The sequence below is a fragment of the Ctenopharyngodon idella genome, chromosome 3, assembly GCF_019924925.1.
Source record: "Ctenopharyngodon idella isolate HZGC_01 chromosome 3, HZGC01, whole genome shotgun sequence".
Taxonomy (NCBI): Eukaryota; Metazoa; Chordata; class Actinopteri; order Cypriniformes; family Xenocyprididae; genus Ctenopharyngodon; species Ctenopharyngodon idella.
This window is the reverse complement of record NC_067222.1, coordinates 44,039,851-44,061,302: the sequence shown is the minus strand read 5'-3', so window position 1 is coordinate 44,061,302 and position 21,452 is coordinate 44,039,851. Positions and strand designations below refer to the sequence as shown.

Sequence of the window (21,452 nt, the reverse complement as noted above, 5' to 3'; positions counted from 1 at the left end):
TGTCAGTCTATCCGTCCTGATAACCACTTTTAGCACACTATCATTCAGAAAACCTTTTAGACCAGTTTTTGTCAAACAGTCATCAAAGTTGGCCTTTGAACATCAAAGATCATGTCAAACAATCCTTTTCTATTTTATTTTGATACTTCCTGTACATACATACTCATATACTTATAAAAAATCTTGTCAATTCATGCTAAAAATCAATTTAACTAGAAAAGAGAAATGCTTCTTTTTTCACCTCTTATTTGTGACTGAACTGGAGTTTGGAGGCGGAGTTTGTGTGAGTGACGTGGGTTATGTAACCTCATCTGACACAACTGAGCTTTCACTTCCGCAGCAGAATGGAGCAGAACAACTAAAGCAACCCAGACTGGATTTTTAATCCTTCACATCAGGTTTTATCAACACTTCCATTCGACTGCATTCTCTGCGCCTTTAACTTCAAAGGTAAAGTTTAAGAGTTCATTTCACGGCTGTCCTGAACGTTACCTTACGATCGCATTGGAGTCAGTCTCTGTTTACAGGAAGTTTCACATAGTCTTGTGTTTCCTTAAAACTGCCCGTACTAAAGATAAAACAATAACGAATATGAATTATGACACTGTGTCCACAGGCCTATTTTGGGTCACTGGTTGTACACAGTGACCGAGTATTTTCAGTTTGAACTTGGGGTTGTTATATTGTAGCATTGCTCATGTAAACATAGAGACCACATCAAAGAAAGATGTTTTTGCTGTACCAACACTGAGCGATTTGATACTAAACATGGTGAAAGCTTGAATATATAGATTATGTTTCAGTATATGCTATTAGATCAGTTCTGTGTTTAATAATGATGTTCATCAGTTTGGTTTGGGTTTATAATTATTATTTTTTTTTTTCCTCCTTTTCATTAGAAGTGCAGTGATGGTGCAGAAATATCAGTCCCCTGTGAGGGTTTACAAGTACCCTTTTGAACTCGTAATGGCGGTGAGTTTTTAAGAAATGACATGCACATGTGTAATTATTTTTATGTAATGTTCACATAGTTTGTCTAGTCAGCTGTTCTCTATCTCAAAGCTGCTTTGCTCTAGAGTTCACTAGACTGTTAGATCAGGCGTCAGCTCAAATACATATAAATCTTTAACTTCAGAGCACAACTTTCTATTGCTTTATTGCTTTAATAGCATTTATGGTTTGAATTGAACCAGTGTTTCATGTGCTCATCATTATAAAATGGATAGTTTTTCCCATCCTGACTAATCGGTCGCTACTGCAGTCCAGTCGTGTTAAAATATACAGTAATTGTGGATTATTGCCTGTCGAGAGCATAAAACCATAAAAATTCAAGAGACATAAAGAAGCCAAATGAAAAAAGCTATCAAGACTGCAAATCACACTTCTGCTATTACTATATTTATACATTTAAAAAATTGTTAGTCTGCGTTTTACATGTTCATAATTTTGCATATTGTTGGGTAGGTCACGGTAGTAGTCATTTTTAAAAATAAATGCATTTTGATATTTGATTTTAAGAGCGTTTTTGTTACTTTTATACAAAATATGAAATGTCGATCCTGAAATCCAGTTGCCATTCACTGCATTCATTTTTTGCCATTGAGATGATGAAATAATAACCCTATTATTTTATCTTAACTTTTATATGGTATAAAATTGATTTAATTTCAATTTTGATGATTCTAAATTCTGATTAGTTGAGCAACATTTAAAACTGTTGTAAAATGCAGATAAACGCACAATTATGATTGATCTGTATTAATGTGCCAACTGAAAATTTTGTTAAGACAATTAACTTTGCTTGGGAGAAGAATTAATCCAATTTTCCAGTTATTTATATTATATAAATATTTACCAATATCTATGGTAACAATTTGCGTAACACAGTTTTGAGTGTATTCTTGATTAAATATCTCGCTTAATAATAATGCTTGGTGTTATAGAGCGCAATTCCAGAGACCATGCATCGAATGCCAGATGAAAATATCAGTTTAACTTCACATATGTGGTTTACAGTTTTTCTCAGCCGCTTTGACACATTTTTTCAAAACTGTCTACGTTCTCTAAACTGTAATTGCAAATGTCACATCTGTTTGCTGACACATCAGAACTCTATTGCATGTCTGCAAAATGTAGTAACATTTTGCCCAAAACATTTAATTCATGCTTCAAAACCCAGTGATTGTGTCAATAATTTCGCCAGTGCCACCAAAATAAGTGTTTTGTTATCATGTGAGCCATACTGGTCAAAGAGTTTTTTTTTTTCACCATGTAATTATTTGTTATATACAAATTCCATGTGTTTTCTACTGTCTATTTTCTACACTAGTTTTGTCTATCTGAATGCTCTTGTATATCACACTGAGCTTTTTAGATACAGATTTAAGCAGTAGGTAAAAATTAACTAGAAAAAGTTGATACAGTAGTACACAAAAAGAAAATGAACATTTGGTCACACTTTACAGTATATTAGGTGTCCTTATCGACTATGTACTTGCATCAAAAAATAAGTACAATGTACTTATTGTGCTCATATTGTATTGCTACACTTGTGCTGCTATTAAGGTGTAAAATCATGTATGTACACAATAAGTGCATTGTATCAAATGATTAATTTACAGTAAATGTTAGTACAAAGTAGTTAAAGGCACCTAATATAAAGTGGGACCAATCATTTATATTTATACAGCACAATTTTTTTTCTTTTCTTTTTTTTTTTAGAAATGTGTTACATGTAAACTGAAAATTCACAGTTGCACACTCTGTTATGTCTTCCCCTAACATCACCAACACCACGCATTCTTGCTTATCTTCCTAATGCTCATCCATGACAAGCAACTGTGAATTTTCAGTTTACATGTAACACATTTTGACAAAAATAAACTGCTGTTGCTGTTTAGGGATTTAGACGTTCCTCCATGTTTAGAAATGTTAGGGATGGTGCTGGTCAAACTTCATATGCTTCAAAACTTGATTGGTTTATTGGTAAGATTGCGATTCCTATCATTACAATGGCAGGTCATTTACCAGTTTAGCAGACATTACAAACATTCCATGTTTTAGGTAGGCTATTTATGAAATATACGTGCATATCCGACAGATTTTGATAATTGAATGGATTATTTTGTATGTGGAGGCTCACACGATGAAAGAATGTTTAGAAGTTTGACAATTTCACTGAGAATTAACATGAGTCTATTGTTTTGAAAGAAATAAAAATTCTCATTTTAGAATTGAGCCAAAGCGATTGAGTAATAAAAATAAATTTAATAAGAATAAAACATTTCGATTTACTTTCATGGTGCCTCATATGCAAAATCTGGATCTTTGGAGTATCTCAGTTGCCCATCTCCACATCAGCAGCTGCCCTGATAAGACTGATATAAGAGCTGATATAAGAGCAGATGACACTCCAGTACACGCTTAAATCTTTTTACGACTGTCTTGTGACCTTTAAATGTTATCTCACCCTTTACACAATCATTACCTGATCATTAACACTTACCGTGACCTGAGAAACCTTGTGAAAAAGAAGTGCACTTTGGCATACTTTAAAATAAGTGTACTTATCATGGAAATAATATACTTTAAAAGAATGAACTTTTGTATTACAGTTTACATTTATATTAAATGCAATTAGTTGGACTTTTTGATGCACTTAAGTGGGACTTAAGTACATCTTTATAATTTCATAACTACTTCTATTGTCTTTGAAATATGGTAAAAGTTACCGCTGAATGAACTGACAAGCATTTATGATAAAATAAAATATACTTGTCGTTTCTGTTGAAATGTGTCATGCATTTAAATAAATTTGTGAAGTTGCAATTTAGTACATTTAAAATGTACTATAAATGTAATATCAAATAACACACTAGTTCAGATAATAATCAAGTACTTTACATGTGCTTTGGTATGTTAGTCAACACATCAAAATAAGTGCACTTAAAGTACGACAAAACATTGATTTAAAATACACTGTAAATTAAGCTTTTAATTTGACATATTTTACCCAGTGCACTTTTTAAAAGTGTACTTAAGTGTGTTAAGAAGCATAGTCATGAAAGTTTATCCACTTTAAGTACACTAAAAGGTGAAATATGTAAGAATTTTGCAGTAAAATATCCAAAAACCACTAGGCCAGTGTTATATATTTTGTTCAGTTGAGTACTTAAATATCCCAAATGTTTCCAACTATTTGTAAATCTTGAGAAAATTGCAATTTTAACCAAGGCCCCGGGATGTGTGAGGAGTCGCCTGTCAATTGCGTCATACCCGCGTTACCCTCGGTTTCCGGTTTTATTTTGTAGAAACCATGGAAACACCAAAGACGCTTTAATATATTACATGTTTTAGTAGACAAGGGAACAACTGTTTTGATATATTTATAGACAGAAAACTAATTATTGTTATATAGCTCAACACGTTTAGTCTTATTGTTTAAACCTAATTTTCTTGATTTTTTTTTTTTTTTTTTTTTTTTTTGCGAGTACCATGCTTTACCATGCCTCAGAGAAAAATAATTTGCGAAGTAGCTAACATAGCATAATCAGATGCATATTTTTACTAAGAGTAATACAGCATTTTCTCCATCATACAATACATTTTAAAATTAATTGCATGCCATTTATCAACACAAGCCATCCAGCATTTAATATGATATTCTAAAATCGATCTATCTTACTGCAGTGTCCATCAAGTGTCTCACAGCAGCCGCCGAGCGAACGCACAGAGTAACGTTATAACATAATTTTCAATCGCTCCAGCGGCCTCGTTTAGCTCCCACAACACTCAGTCCTGTTCTGCTTCATACTACAGTAACGTTAATAATCGCATCCATGAACATGATTTCTTCCCGATTCTTTTCCACCGGCTGTGAGGTGAAGACCACATGTCCCAAGATTCCGCGCTCAAACTTGGCGTCATCAAGCTACGCCTTTGTTTTGAATAGGCCTCTAGCGGACAGAAAATGTTACATATTGCACCTTTAAGTTGGTTTTATTTCATTAATATTATAACATCTTGAAATACAGTTAAATATTATTATACTTTATGCTTATACTTATACTTTATATTAATATTATACAAAATATACTTTTAAATTGTACTTTTAAGAAGTACACTACAAGTGCACATTAAACATGGTTAAGCACACTTTTTTTTTCTCAAGGGAAACAGCCATAACTGTAAGCCACATTTAAAAATGTATTACTGTTTGTCACTGCATTAGATAACAATATAGATGTTCTGTTCAAAAGAAAAGATATTTTGACATTTTGTGGTTGTGAAGTTTGTCCATCACATCATAAGTTTAAATGTTCAATATCTAGCTTTCATTCTTAAAGCTATACTAAAATAATTTTGATTTATTTCACATATGGATGCCAAATAATAATGGTCTGAATGTCCCTGTATTTTCTATCTGGAGTGATTCTGCCGCAGTATTAATTCTGGCACAGCAGCAGGCTTAAGCTTCGTGTAATCTCAAGGCATGATTGATCAGCCGGTTAATTAGGTTACAGTTCACATGCATTGATCTTAGCCACCTCCACAATGACATCATTTCCCCCGGCGAAAGTACTAATCGTTCGCTCTTATCAACATTATTATTGTGTATTGTTTTTTCAGAGTTGCTGAGTGCACAGTTTGACGTCACGGTTTAGTCAGCATGGGCCGCTTCTCACACTTGACATGAATCAGTGTGCACACTCAGCCTCTCCTGTCAATCAAATCTCCTCTGTGGCAGAAACCTCGGGTTAATGTCACAAAGGCTTACAGCGGTGTTGTGCTTATGAAACAGCTGTGGAGGAGCTTTTGATTTGATAAATGGCTTGTTGCTCACAATATAAGACCCACTTCAACAAGTAATTATGTGAGTATAGGAGAAACTTCAGGGATTGTTCTAGACAAAATTCTTAATTTAAGTATCGGCATTCAGTTTAGCTAGAATTTGAACTGAACCAAGTGCATTAGTGCCTGCCCAATTTTCAACCTATTGGTTTTAAAAAAGTTTTGTTAAATCGCTGTAAGCCATGAACAAAACCAATCAGCTACGAGGTAAATAATAACACTGCAAACTTTGAAAATTGGACAAAAAATAAAGGTACAAGACTTTGTACTTAACAGTTTTAGTGAGGGGAAAGAACTACAATCCCACGAAGCATTGCAAACAGCATAATGGAATTAAAAATGTTAAACAAATATAAAACTACTCATTTAAAAAAGTGAATTATATATCAAATATATAATATGAAAACAATATTTTAAGTTTATTGTAAAATATGTATATACATATACAAAATATTTAAATATTTTGAGAGCGTAGAGAGATAGACTCGATTACGTCATTCGCAGTGCTTCATGGAAGTGGGTGGAGCTAAAGAGATCTTTTGGCATGTTTTGCTTGTTTTGATTCTCCGATTGGTGGAATTTTCTGTACAGCAGGTACAGGACCACAAATTCCACTGTTAAACACGATTACTTTAAAACTAAGTTGAATTAATGCAGGCTGATGGCTTCAACAGACACAAATACCATCGATTAACAACCTTGTAGCTCACAGCATTTTTAAAGGGTTAGCTCACCCAAAAATGAAAATAATGTCATTTATTACTCACCCTCATGCCGTTCCACACCCTTAAGACCTTCGTTAATCTTCGGAACACAAATTAAGTTATTTTTTGATTAAATCCGATGGCTCCGTGAGGCCTGCATAGGGAGCAATGACATTTCCTCTCTCAAGATCCATTAATGTACTAAAAACATATTTAAATCAGTTCATGTGAGTACAGTGGTTCAATATTAATATTATAAAGTGACGAGAATATTTTTTTGTGCACCAAAAAAAAAAAAAAAAAAAAACGACTTATATAGTGATGGCCGATTTCAAAACACTGCTTCATGAAGCTTCGCTCATGTCGAACTGTTGTCGAATCAGCAGTTCGGAGCACCAAAGTCACATGATTCCGGTGGTTTGACATGCGATCCAAATCATGATTCGACACGCTGATTCATAACGCTCCGAAGCTTCATGAAGCAGTGTTTTGAAATCTTGAGAGAGGAAATGTCATTGCTGGCTATGGAGGCCTCACTGAGCCATCGGGTTTCAACAAAAATATCTTCATTTGTGTTCCGAAGATTAACGAAGGTCTTACGGGTGTGGGAAGGTATGAGGGTGAGTAATAAATGACATTATTTTCATTTTTGTGTGAATTAACCCTTTAAAGATCTATACGTTTTTATACTTTTTACTTCCGGAACCTGACTGTTGCACTCTGTTGGCCGCATGACTCACAGGATGTTGATTTCTCTAATGACAGGAAGAGGAATTTCCTGAACTGCAATTCAAAGAAATTCAACACGGTCACACAACAGAGGCATTTCATTAGTTCAACACCACAGATCGTTCACCATGACTATGTACATTGTTCCCCTGATATGGACATTTCAGGATAAAAATAGAAAATGTATTTATTTTAGTTTATTAAATATAATGACACATATATTGTGTGTAAGAACATAAGTATTGGTAATTCATATTAGAAATGAAATTGTATAATTAAAAACAAAGTAGTTGTATGAAATTCATTGAATTTCATTCTATTTTATTTCTACTTTAAATTTAAATTACCATTATAATTCTGAAATTATACAGAATTGTAATTCAGTTGCGTTCAATTAAAATTCAGGAATTAAACATGCATTTTAATTGAATTATGAAAGGCACACAAACTATACGACTGCTGTAGTGAGGCTTTATTGTTCCTGAAAGTAGAAAGTAATACACAGTGCTCTACAATCTCTTACATAAATGCTGTTATAGTGTTCAGTCCATAGAAAACATTTCTTTGTTTGATCAATCGCTTTAATGGATGACGTCCATTGACATCATCACTTCATTGATTTAACACGAAGGTCGAGATATTGGCAACATTTTGAAGAGGCTACCATACTTAGTGTATACTGTGCAATTTGCAGGTTTTCAATATGCAAATGAGCTTCTACAGTGACCAAAATGACAACCTTCCATTCCAGCATGACAATACTTTATGCAAAAAATGGATTAAATGCAAAATAAATAAACTAAACTAAGATGATAATTGGATGCAGCATGATCAGATCATGTGACAACAATGTTGTTGCACAATGTATTCCATTTCATACACTATTCCACATATAGCCAGTGTATAATACAGAGGGAAGGAGCTTGCCTTTGTTTAGTAGGTCACACAGTCTATAGATCATTTACATTTTGCACATGTGTACATAATAGAATTTTGTTTGATTTTTAGCAGGATCTTGCTGCTATTTAATCTACGTGACTCTCAGTGGAATAGCAGAGTACACATACTAAAACAAACATACTGGAAAAACCTCATCTACTGTTCAGCAGAAATACGTCTGCACTGATGGCTAATGCATTAACGTGGATGTAATTTAAAGCTGTAGTGTGTAATGTCTGCATCATTAGAGACACCAAACTAAATAGAGCAGAACATTCTGGAAGTAAGAATGTTGGTAAAATTAGGATTTTTAACCATAATATTCAAATGTTTCAAAACAGACTATTTGTATATGTCTGAATATTTTAATGAAATAAAAGGCCACATAAGTGTGCTTAAAGAGAGTAGCCTACACTTTCATGACTGTTTCTGAACACATAAAAGAGCAAATTTATATTATTTAAAAGTATAATTAATAATCTTTTGTTGTGCTTTAAAGAAGTACACTTACTTTGAGTATTGATTTTATTTGTGTTGACAAACTACTAAAACACATGTAACCAAAAACTTGATTATAATTTAATTGTAATCATAACACTCTACACTTAAAGTTAATATATTTTAAATGTACTAAATAACACAAGTTTCAATGAATATTACATTAAATATTATAGTTTAACTTACCATTAATGCTTGTCAGTACATTCAGCAGTAATTCAGAGACAATAAAAGTAATAATGAAATTACATATAAACATGTACTTCAGTCCTACTTAAGTGGCTACAAATGTATATGTAAATATAAATTGCAATATTTCTTAAAATAATTGCATTAATATAAATTTAAACTATAATACATTTACATTTAATTGCAACTAACATTTCATTTGGTTCAGTATCACTCGCGTATATATTCTTTTAAATATATATTGTTTCTGTATTAAGTACTTTTCTTACAGTTGGGAACCTTAAAAAATGAGAGATTAGGGTGTAAATATTGACGGGCGTACCTGTAGTTAATTGGTATCGTTGACTTAAGACATCATGTGACATACTGTACTTGGAAACCTGGTCATATGAGCTACTAAATCAACTGAAAATAAAACAATAACATATCACAAGACGCGTGTCCAATTTTTAGAAACATATATAATCTATATGGGGGTCATTTGTACACATTAGCCAAGCTGAACAGAACCATATTTTTAAGAACAATGCATTGTGTGAAAAAAATTGAGAACATTTTTTTTTCAAATGTCCGGTTTTCTTAATGTTTGTGGAACATTGTTTTCAAGGTTAATATGTTGTTTCTGAAACATTCGTTCAACTTAACTTTTGTCAACAACTCAACATTCTAGGAATGCTGATATGTAGCATTCCAAGAACATAAAAATGTCCAGCTTTCTTAATGTTAATAGAATGTCATTTAAAGGTTGGTATGATGTTCCTGAGACATGCTTTCAAACATAATTTTTATTAACAACTCAACATTCTTCACAGCAAAATCCTCAGTGTTAAATGAACACTACTCAATGTCATTATGAGGACATAAAAAAACCTTCTACAATGTATATAAATAACATTTTTGTGCTAACATTGTGAGAACAATATTAAAGACCAGATAACATTTGTTTATAACTTTGAGAGAACATTATGAGAAAGTTATGAGAACATTCCCTGTTAGCTGGGGAGACAGTCTTTCACCCTTATTTTGTGTCCCACACTTACATCTGTCTCATCCTTTTCTTTCATAGGCCTATGAGAAAAGATTCCCAAACTGTCCGCTGATACCCATGTTTGTGAACAGTGACATCATCAGTGAGTGTCATAGTGAAGATGGGGCGACACAAGTGATTGAACGCAGGTGTACCGTGGACGTTGAGGCCCCTCGGCTTCTGAAGAGGGTATTTGATTTTATAGAACGGATTTTATAAACTGTGACACTATGAGCATTTCATTTGGTTAAAATTTGTACATTAGAATAATATAATTACTGTATTTATTGACTGTGTGTACAGATAGCAGGAGTGGACTACATATATTTCATCCAGAAGAACTCTTTGGACCGAAGAGAGAGAACTCTGCACATAGAGGCCTATAACGAGTCCTTCTCCAGCAGAGTCAACGTCTACGAAAACTGCTGCTACACGGTCTGAAGCCACATCCTGCTCTTCCCTCTTACTTATAGCCACGTGTTTATGTGTTAGCTGGTTTAAGAAGAATGCTAATGTTTGAACGATCCCTCTTCAGGTTCACCCGGAGAATGAAGACTGGACCTGTTTTGAGCAGTCCGCCAGCATGGACATCAAATCCTTCTTCGGCTTTGAGAGCACTGCAGAGAAGATCGCAATGAAGCAATATGCCACTAGTATTAAAAAGGTGTGTATGCATTCCTAATCATATTGATTGATTGATTGATTGTTTGCATTCCTGTTCTTGTTGGTTGGTTGGATGGATGGATGGATGGATGGATGGATGGATGGATGGATGGATGGTTGGTTGGTTGGTTGGATGGATGGATGGATGGATCAGGACATGTTGACAGGTTAAATTCAAACCTATATCTATCAAACCCATATCAATACCTAAAGCTATTCCTAAATAAAAAATAAGTGAAGCCAAATGAAGACACATTTTGAGTAAAAATGTTTCATTTTTACAATAGTAATGACAAAACACATAAACACACAAAGTAATGGTTTCAAAAATATGCTTCATTTTCTTTGAGCAAAAAAAATAAATAAATAAATTATTTCACCCAAAAAGCCATGAGAGATGTGCATTAAAACCATGAGGAGGAACAATTATTTTTCAGTTCTTTTGCATCACCACCAGAAATTTGCATTCACTTGCAAAACACTTTCATTCACCAGGGAAACTTTGCATTCACTTGCAAAACTTTTGTATGTCACATCTCTGCTCAAGACTCTTATTTTAAAGTCGACATCTTTACTTTCTCCTGGCCTGCCATGTTACAATGTGGTTTTCCCACAGTATTTCCAAATGCTCCAAAAACGTTGCGTTCACTTACAAAACTGTTGTGTGTCACATCTCTGTTCCCAAAGACTCTTATTTTGAAGTCCACGCCTCAAACTTCTACTGGCCTGCTATGTTACATTGTGTTTTTCCCACAGTACTGTGTTTTTCAAATGTTCCAGAAACAGTGCGTTCACTTGCAAAACTTTTGAATACCCCTGAGAAACTTTGCATTCCCTCGCAAAAGCATTGGAAACAGGGCTTGACATTAACTTTTTTGTTCTCCAGCCACTGTGGCGAGTGGTTTACCAAAGTTACTAGCCACTCAGAATCTTCACTGGCCACAATTTTGACATCTATACCATAGGGAAAAACTGGCATATAGATATTTTTAATATAATCTTACTATTTGGTAGCAGACATATTAGGCTGCTGTCACTTTAAGACCTGATGCACGGATCCAATATACTGTTACACATGCATTTTCTTTCTCAACCGTTTACATTCACTTAAAACATAACTGACTGTGTTTACAAGAATACTCTCCAAGACTGGCATTTTGACATTATTTTGTGTGTTTTAATGTCAAACCCTGATTGGAAAATAGTATTTCCATCACTGTAAAAATTTTGCGAGCAAATTCAAAAGCATTGAGGGGAAAAAAAGCATTGCGAAAGCATCTTTTTTTGCATCCTCTTATAGGCTCTGTACAAAAGAAAGTTACCTAGACAACTAGAAGTAAATATTAACTCTAAAACATTTGAAACATTCTTATTTTTATTTCACTGAATAAATGTTTACTTTATCTAGACCCAGACAGTGATATTGACTGACCTGCCAAGTTTCTTACTGCTTTATTTTCAAGGATCTCCTTCCTGCTTTTAGATTCCTTTGTCTACCATCAGGATCTGTTTTCTTGTAATGTCCTTGTTGTGGCTAGCTTGCGTGTAAGAGAATGTTTTCATGCGTCTGTGTAACTAAAGCCAATGTTTACTTGCTTCATTTGCGTAAACTCCTGTATCAATCTCTATTTGTCTCTCTTGCGCTACAGGGAAAAGAGATTATTGAATATCACCTCAAACAACTGGAGGAGGAGGGCATTACTCACATGCCCCGCTGGGTACCTCCTCCCGTCCCCACCACACTTCACCAACTGCCTGTCAGCTCAGCCAGAGCTATCCCAGCATGCAGCAGCAGAGTTCACCCCAGCTCCACAGACGTCCTGCCAGGCTCTCCGGATGGTGAGATGAATCATACTGCTGCTCCGTGAGCGTGTGCTCATAAATATAATAATGAGGGAGGAATGGGGAGAAATGAAATGATATTGAGCATCAGCATGTCCAAAATCTAGTGAGCTGCCCTGTCATCTACTGCCTGCTTTGACAGATTCTGTACTTTCAAAGGCAGCATCCTACTGCACCCTGAAAGAAACCTCACTGCTTAATATATTCTAAGATAGTTTTGTGGTTAGACTTTATTTCGATGGTCCACTTTAGACATTCCACTGACTTTAAGTAACTTTGCAACTACATGAGCTATCTCTCATTAGAGTATTAGTTGAGTATTAATAATAATTGTTTAATTTATATAGCACCTTTCCCAAGCTCAAGGACGCTTTACATTAATAGTAAGGAACAAACAATCATTTCACACATAATAACTTATATGGACAGTAGACATTTCCCCTGTCCAAGACATGAGCGATTGCAGTTGCATATCACAGCAAGGGATACGGGGGGAGTACTCTGGGTTTGGGCCAAATTCCGAGCTCGGAGCCTCCCTTCGGACTGCATGCCAAATACGCATACTCTTTACTCTATCTGATTATTTGTAAATGTGAACTCATGAAAATACATTTGTGTTAGTGTGCCATTAATGCCATTATACTCCAATAAGCATAAAAACACACAGCGCTGGGAAGAATAGCCCTAGTGAAAAGAGCCAATGCTCTCCTACACATTTCTCAGCTGTCTAATGGTTGTTTTGTTTGCAGACAAGTTAGATGCAGACTACATCTCACGCTATCTGGGACAGCTGACCCCTTTTCAGGAGAGCTGCCTCATTCGCCTACGACAGTGGCTGCAGGAAACACACAAAGGCAAGGTGAGTGCAATGTTCAGAATAAAGTACTACTAGAGGACAGCGGGGCTAAAGATGGACCGGGGGTAATAGGCGCATTTGATTTCTTTTTCTCCTCTAAACCACTAGATTGCACAAAACTCACTGCAACACCTTCCTAAACATCCAGGTTTCACTATGTATGTGGAAATTTGGTTGATCCTTGACATGGGCAGAGTTGATTCTGCACCTATTTGATCTAATATTTAAAGCTGCAATCCGTAACTTTTTTTGGTTAAAAATGATCCAAAATCAATTTTTGAGCAAGTACATAACCAGCCAGTGTTCAAAACTATCTTCTTATTCTTATTCCCGATTCACAACGGTAATCTCGTAATAATGTTTTCTAATTCGAGTGGTACTGGTGGGTTTCCGCTGGAAATTCGAGCATGCAGCCGTTCGTCATTACATCACTTCTGTTTACATAAAGAAGAAGTCCCAACTAGTAGGCTATATCATGTGAGGATGCTGCAGGTGACGGATTTTTTAGCCTTTTTGTTTTTTAGCGGATTTTTTATCAAATAAATGCAGCCTTGGTGAGCAGAAGAGACTTTCAAAAACCTGAATTACCAACCAGATGGGGGATTTTTTTTTTTAATTAATTACTTAAATACATATGCATATGAATCCTTTCAGATCCCTAAAGACGAGCATGTGCTGCGTTTCCTGCGCTCACGGGACTTCAATCTGGAAAAGGCCAGAGAGGCTTTGTGCCAGACGCTCACATGGAGGAAACAGCATCAAATTGACTTCCTGTTAGACACGTGGCAGTGTCCGCAGCTACTGCAGGACTACTACACTGGAGGCTGGCATCACCATGACAAAGGTCCATCTTTACTCTCTCATTTAGTTTGACTTTAGAGATTTCAAACATGACTATGTGCCACAGAACTAATGGAGAGGCATTTTCCCTCTCAAAACAGGACGTGTGTTAGTCATAACTGTGCTAGACATACAATTAGCCTTTGAAATAAAAATCAGTTGAAGCAATGGATCTGAGCGAGGTGTTTACCATAGGCTGTATTAATATCAAACAAGCAGAAGTTAATGTGGTTCTGTGCTTCTCTGTGTGTCTATTATATAGATGGGCGTCCTCTTTATATCCTTCGACTTGGACAAATGGACACGAAAGGTTTAGTGCGGACGCTGGGAGAAGAGGCTCTTCTCAGACATGTAAGAGTCAGACGAATACAAATACTCTAAAATTACAAATCAACATATTCAGTCAAAGTCAAATTTTCGTATAGTGCTTTTTACAATGCACATCATTTCAAACAGTGTCAGTAATGCCTTAGTGCTTTACTAAGTTTTATGGCTATGAAGATACATAACGATTATATAAGTGATCATCCGGATTTAGATCCATCTATATTGTGTTTATAGTGTTGTCTAGCTCATATTTTGGTGTTAGCAGTATAAAAATGACTTGGGATAAATCAGTCTACACCAGTGAAAATAATTTTTTTTATGAAATTACCATGTTCACTGACCCCCTTCACCTTTGACCCAACCTTTAGGTGCTGTCCATCAATGAGGAGGGTCTCAGACACTGTCAAGAGAACACCAAAATATTTGGAAAACCAATTAGGTACATAACGTATTAATGCATTACCAAACATATCAAGTATTAATCATGTATAGTGGCCGTAATCAGTGTTGGGTGTAATGCATTACTGAATAATTATTAATTACTGTAATTTAATTACTGTTCCCTTGAAAAAGTAAAGTAAGGGATTACTCTTAATTTTTCTGTAATTTAATTACAGTTACGTCAGATGTAATTGCATTAAATATTGAATAGACTATAGAACAATCCTATATCAAACTATAGTGGATTTAACATCTAATGTTAAAATGTATGTTTTTAATGTAACCTTCTCCCTTTAAATACTTTGGTATTTAAGTAATTTATTTACAGTTCAAGAATAATTTATGCAATATTATTTATTTGAAAGAATTAAAAGAGTCTATCCTTGTATTGTTCAACTGGTTGAGGTTGATATGGGATTTAGAAAGTAACTAGTAATAAGTAATGCAATACTTTTTAGTACAGTATTCTAATTACACTGGTGAAGATGAAATTAGTAGCTAGTAATCAACTACCTTTTTAGAGTAACTTACCCAACACTGGCCATAATAAATGGGAATCAAAAGAGAAATTAGATCATTGTGGATTTGGTTCCAATTCCAACTCCACTTAGCGGACTGCTAACAGAACCGAACCTCATGAAAACCAGCCAGTATTTTAAATGAAACTGGTTATGAATAAGAATCAGTTCTTAGTCCTCAACCCTAGTGGCCATGCACATTTTGTTTTACTATACATGGTGCCTCTACCCTAAAGAAATAACTGCTCTTGTGCTGTAGTTGTTGGACATGTCTGGTGGATCTTGAGGGGTTAAATATGAGGCATCTGTGGAGACCGGCAATCAAAGCCTTGCTGAGGATGATAGAAGTTGTAGGAGCCAACTACCCTGAAACACTTGGCCGTCTCCTCATAATAAGAGCACCCAGAGTGTTTCCTGTGCTCTGGACTTTGGTAAACACACACACACAAACAAACTCATAGGATTTCACATTATAACACACTTAGAACATAAAAAAAGAATGTTAACAAATAGTTTAAAATATTGGGAAAGACTTAGATAAACACATACTCAATCTTTATTTAATGGTTGTAAATGTCGCTACACGTTGACCCATCAGAGTTAAATGTCATGTTAGCATGGTGTTATTTCACTCACCTGGCCTTCTTTAATTACCGGGCCTCTGTAAATGTCATGTTTGCCTTTGTCTCTGTTAGCAGTGCTAATGAAAAATGACCTGCTGATCTTTGTTGCACCCTGTTCTGCTTTCAGGTGAGTCCATTCATTGATGAAAACACACGGAAGAAGTTTCTCATCTATGCTGGGAACGACTACCAGGGGCCTGGAGGTCTGGTGGACTACATCAACAGAGAATTCATCCCTGACTTCTTAGGAGGAGACTCTCTGGTGAGTCTTCAAATCTGCATGTGGTGAGATCTGACATGTTAACACACGTGTCAAACTCAGTTTTGAAGGGCCAGGTCCTGCAGAGTTTAGCTCCAACCATCTCCAAAACACCTGGCTGGAAGTTTCTAGTAATCCTGAAGACACTGATTAGCTGGTCCAGGTCTGTTTAATTAGGGCTGGAGCTAAACTCTGCAGGACTGTGGCCCACCAGGAACTGAGTTTGACACTTCTGTTGGGTTGGTTGAAAACGTGTGCTGCTGCATTGTGTATTACATGTAGAGGGTTGATGGTATTACAGAGTATTGCAGTAATCTAGCCTTGAGATGATAAGAGCCTTGGATAAATTTGAGGTCTTGTATTACATGTTGTATAGTGCAAATCTGTATAATAGGGCGCCACTTAGCATAGCTTAGCATAGTTCATTGAATCTGATTAGACCGTTAGCATCTCGTTAAAAGTTGCGATTTTCTAGGCCGATATGACTAGGAACTATACTGTCATTCCGGCGTAATAATCAAGGAACTTTGCTGCCGTACCATGGCTGCAGCAGGTGCAATGATATTACGCAGCACCTGTGACCCCCTGCTTGCACAGGGAGCGTGCCTTGCAACCATGGAGACATTTGTGAGAGACGCTGCGTAATATCATTGCGCCTGCTGCAGCCATGGTGCGGCAGCAAAGTTCCTTGATCATTACGCCGGAATGAGAGTATAGTTCCTAGTCATATCGGCCTAGAGAATCGCAACTTTTAATTTTCCTTCGGTCTTAGTACACGATGTAACTACAGAAGAGTCAAGTTTTAAATAGGAAAAAAATTGAAACTCTTTGGTCATTTTTTAACGAGATGCTAACGGTCTAATCAGATTCAATGAACTATGCTAAGCTATGCTAAAAGTGGTACCGCCAGACCCGGAGATCGGCTGAATGGATTCGAAAACGGTAAACTCAACTGTTTAAGTCTAGGGGAGCTGGAAAATGAGCCTATTTTCAAAAAAAGTGGAGTGTTCCTTTAAAACTAAAGTCCACATGACAAAACATTATTAAAACATAGTGATTTAAAATGTACTTTAAAGTAAAACTTTAATTTGACATTATTACAAAGCACACTTTAAGTGTTTTAAAAAACATACTCTCTTTAAGTGCACTTACAGTAAGTGGCCTTTTATTAAAATATTATATCTGCAAGTACAGTTGTTTAAAAATATATTTTTAAGATTTGAAGAACACTTCAAATGCACATTCAATACAATTAAGCACACTTCTTTTTCATAAGAGAATATATAATACCAACAATGTGATGTGTTGTTTCTGTCCTGGAATGGAACAGTGAGGTAAAATAATGTAAAAGTATATGATTGAAATCACTGTATACATTTAACACTTTGCCATTATAGTCATAATTTGCTTGTCATATCACTTTGTTTGTTGTTGAGGTGTTTATATATTGTACTCTATTACTAGTTCTGGATCAAGGAAGATTATAATACCTCTAGACAGCCATTAGCATTTCTATTCATTTCAATGGGACTGACTTGGCTAGCCCAAAAAAGCATGTGATTTGAAATCTGCTTGTCTTTGACTTTCCATGTGAAGTGACCATCAGATTGTTTGGTAGTATATTCATGATGTTCTTTTATTCATGCTGTACAGAATGCACAGAGGAAATGCTGACCTTAACTTGACTGTGAATATCTTTTTTTTTTTCCTAACAAATGCATTCATATTAAATGCTTTTGCCTTGAAGCCAAAGAACAACAAAATATGTCATTCTCTACTACAGGACAAATATAGTTGTGTATTTATTCAGACTGAAATTATAACAATCTAATATGGATGACTCTTGTTTAATTCAGTGTGATGTTCCTGAGGGGGGTCTGGTTCCCAAGTCTCTGTACCGCACGGCTGAGGAGCTGGAAAATGAGGAGGTTAAACTGTGGAATGAATCCATCTACAAGAGCGCGAGTGTGCTGAAGGGGGCTCCACATGAGGTACAGCTCATTCACAGACAACACTCGACAATATACAGCTGCTGCTGTTTACTTCAGCTCTGCAAAGTTCAGCTACATGAATGTTGATAATTGGTGCCACCTGTTGGTTAGAAGAAGACATGCAGTGTGAAGGTCAAATACTGTTAGCCAAGTTCTGTTTAAAGTGAAGATCTGTACATATTTGCAGTTTACAGTGTATTATGATTGTGTTACCAGGGTGGATACATTTAGAATTGGCTCCCTTTCAGTTCATCGTGAATTGACAATATCATGAGTCATTTGTTCATACTGAAAAATACTGAATTTTCTTTGAATTGAATCTAATTTTAATTCTACTTCCTTATGTAAATGTTCTGCATCCTGTTTACTGCACCAATTCAAACCCCAGATTCTCAGTTCAGTACAGAAAGGTGTGCAGTGCTGTGTGTTATTCATTATGAAATAAAGATAAATCCCTTTCAGGTTCTGATAGAGATTACAGACGTATCGTCCGTCATTACGTGGGACTTTGACGTGTGTAAAGGCGACGTGATCTTCAACATCTACCACTCCAGGAGAGCTCCTCAGCCAGCTAAAAGAGACGGTCTGAGCTCGCACAACCTCGCCTGCCCCGCTGGCAACAACGTCCAGCTCATTGAGCGATCGTGGATGCTGGGACAAGACTACAGCATGGTGGAGACGGCCCTAACCTGCCGAGAGGGAGAGAGCGTACAGGTGGGTGAATCTCTTGAAACCTGTCAAGAACATGCGTGACTACAAAATATGTTGATCAGAAGGTGAGACATAATTTCTACTTTCATTCTCTTTCTTTGATCCACTTGTTTTTCATCAGGGCTCTCATGTGACGCGCTGGCCTGGATTCTACATCCTGCAGTGGCGTCTTTACAGCACTCCAACATGCACTTCCTCCAGTCGGCCACGTGTAGATGATGTTCTGGCCTCTCTGCAGGTCTCCTCACACAAATGCAAAGTCATGTATTTCACAGAGGTGCTGCAGTCCACTGACTTCAGGTCTGGATATGTTTACATATTGCAAAGTGCTTAGCATAAAAGTGTGAATGAATCGTGATAAACTAAAAAAAAGCACACCATCTGAATGTTGTTCCTATATTAAATAAATATAATCTGGAAAGTCAATTGATGTGTTTAAAGGTGTGTGTGTTTGTGTTTCCATCAGGGGCTCCATGAGCAGCCTGGAGTCGAGTCACAGCGGTTTCTCTCTGCTCAGTGCCGCCACAACCTCCTCCAACCAGTCACACACAGGCTCAACCATTTCAAGATAACATCTTCATCCAGCTGGAAAGACTTTAGCTCTGCAGGATAATTTCTGGAAATGATGAATGATCATGAACACGGTGTTAATAGACGTTCACATTAAACCACAACTAACGCCAGGATGAGTGGTGATCTTTTTCAGACAGTTTATCTCATGATAAACTTCAGGCTTTCTGTAAATTATATGCAAGTTTTCTGTACATTGTTACAAATAAATTTGTAAATGTTGTTTACCTTGGTTGTCTTATTGAGTGACTTTTTAATGTGGTGCATAAATATACATTGTGTAGCTTTTTTTGTTCAGAATTTAAATAATGAGCGAGTGAATCATTAATTCATCTTCCAAACTGTGTTTTTGTTTACCCTGAATCACTACGTTATGTCTTTAATAATTATTTTATTATTATTAATATTTTTGAGTTTTCAGGACAGATTTCCTGGGAAACTGCTTACTTCCGTCATTCATCCAGTTAACAATATATCCATGAATAAAAGAAATAATATATCTGTGAATAAAGAAGCTCAGATACTACTATATGAAGGAGAACGTGTCATGGTAAAAAAATAAATATACAACGATCGTGTCTCTTCAGAAGACTTGGATTAAACCACTCAATTCATAAGGATTTATTTTACGATCTCTTTATGAATGTTGTGAAGCGTCAGAAGTCCCTCTATTTTGCGTGTCAACCATTATGCACTAATATTTAATAATTTTATACAATTGTGTATGTTTTTACATTGTATTTTTATTTCTTAAAAAACATATTATAGCTGTAATACATTTCTGCAATAATTACATCTATAAGTACACTGTTGACCCTTAACCCTCTCTTGAACCTACCCATCCCACTAAACCTGTCCCTAACCTCACCTGTATCCCACCTCAACAGTGTCACGACTTCCCTAGTTTTGTGTTCTAGGACTTTTATTTTGAAGTATTTTCTGTCTCCATTGTTCTCTTTATTCACTTCCTGTGGTTTGTATCAGTTTGCCTCTGTTTCTATAGCTACTCTTACTTGTTTCCATGGGAATTTACACACACCTGTTCCTTGTTATCCTCTTATCCGTTGTCTTTACATGTATGTTTGTAAAGCTGTTGCGTTGTTTTTCCCTGTGTGGATTTTCTTTGTGTTAAGTTATTGTTGTGAATAGATCCTTTCCTCTTCTCTGCTAACCGTAACAAACAGCAGCAGAAGAATTTTTTTTTTTAATACAATATGAACACAATAAGTACATTGTACGCATTTTTTATGTAAGTACATAGTAGTGAAAAATGCCTAATATAAAATGTGTGCGCATCAGAGACTTTTAATGGAAAGACAGAAATCTCTCAGATTTCATTAAAAATATCTTTATTTGTGTTTCGAAGATGAACAAATAACCGTCCCAAAGATCATCTTCATCAGCGCTATAAACCCTCTGATGAAGGACGAGTCCAGTCTGTTCAAACACATTAAAGCACGAGTTCATCTTTATTTCTCCAAGTGTGTCCAGGATGTCGGGAGAATCATCTGTCAACACATGATACGTGAAGAAACTCAAAGATTTTCCTCACAGTTGTTTATGTAGTGAGAGCAGAAGACGACAACAAAATAACCTCTTTATCAAGACACAAGAAACATCCACTCTGAAACAGAAATGTCTGATATTTCAGATGTTGGTGAACAGGTTTCACATTTATCAACATGTTCTTTTCTCAGTCACATGGTTCCTAATTTTCTCGCTCTTGTAGTGTATATGAAACCCCTCCAGTCATACTGGACACGCTTTGATTGGGATTCGAACCGGCGTCTCTGTCATGGGAGGCGGGAGCACTAACAAGGACACTAAAGATCGCAGACTCTAATGTCAGTTGCTACTGCATCTCTTGAGATCAGT

The 21,452-nt window shown here is 35.9% G+C and overlaps 1 protein-coding gene across 1 annotated transcript; it reads left to right on the top strand.

Annotated features, from left to right (window-relative positions):
• Nucleotides 1–279: 279 nt before the first annotated feature.
• On the top strand, nucleotides 280–19,804 carry LOC127509270 (SEC14-like protein 1). The gene is made up of 16 exons (XM_051887867.1): nucleotides 280–450; nucleotides 900–972; nucleotides 9,976–10,125; nucleotides 10,240–10,371; nucleotides 10,472–10,600; nucleotides 12,249–12,438; nucleotides 13,191–13,300; nucleotides 13,952–14,141; nucleotides 14,400–14,488; nucleotides 14,833–14,903; nucleotides 15,683–15,854; nucleotides 16,174–16,308; nucleotides 18,162–18,296; nucleotides 18,759–19,010; nucleotides 19,129–19,307; nucleotides 19,474–19,804. Exons 2-16 carry the CDS (start codon nucleotides 910–912, stop codon nucleotides 19,577–19,579), a joined length of 2,103 nt encoding a protein of 700 aa, XP_051743827.1. The 5' UTR covers nucleotides 280–450; nucleotides 900–909; the 3' UTR covers nucleotides 19,580–19,804.
• Nucleotides 19,805–21,452: the final 1,648 nt, after the last annotated feature.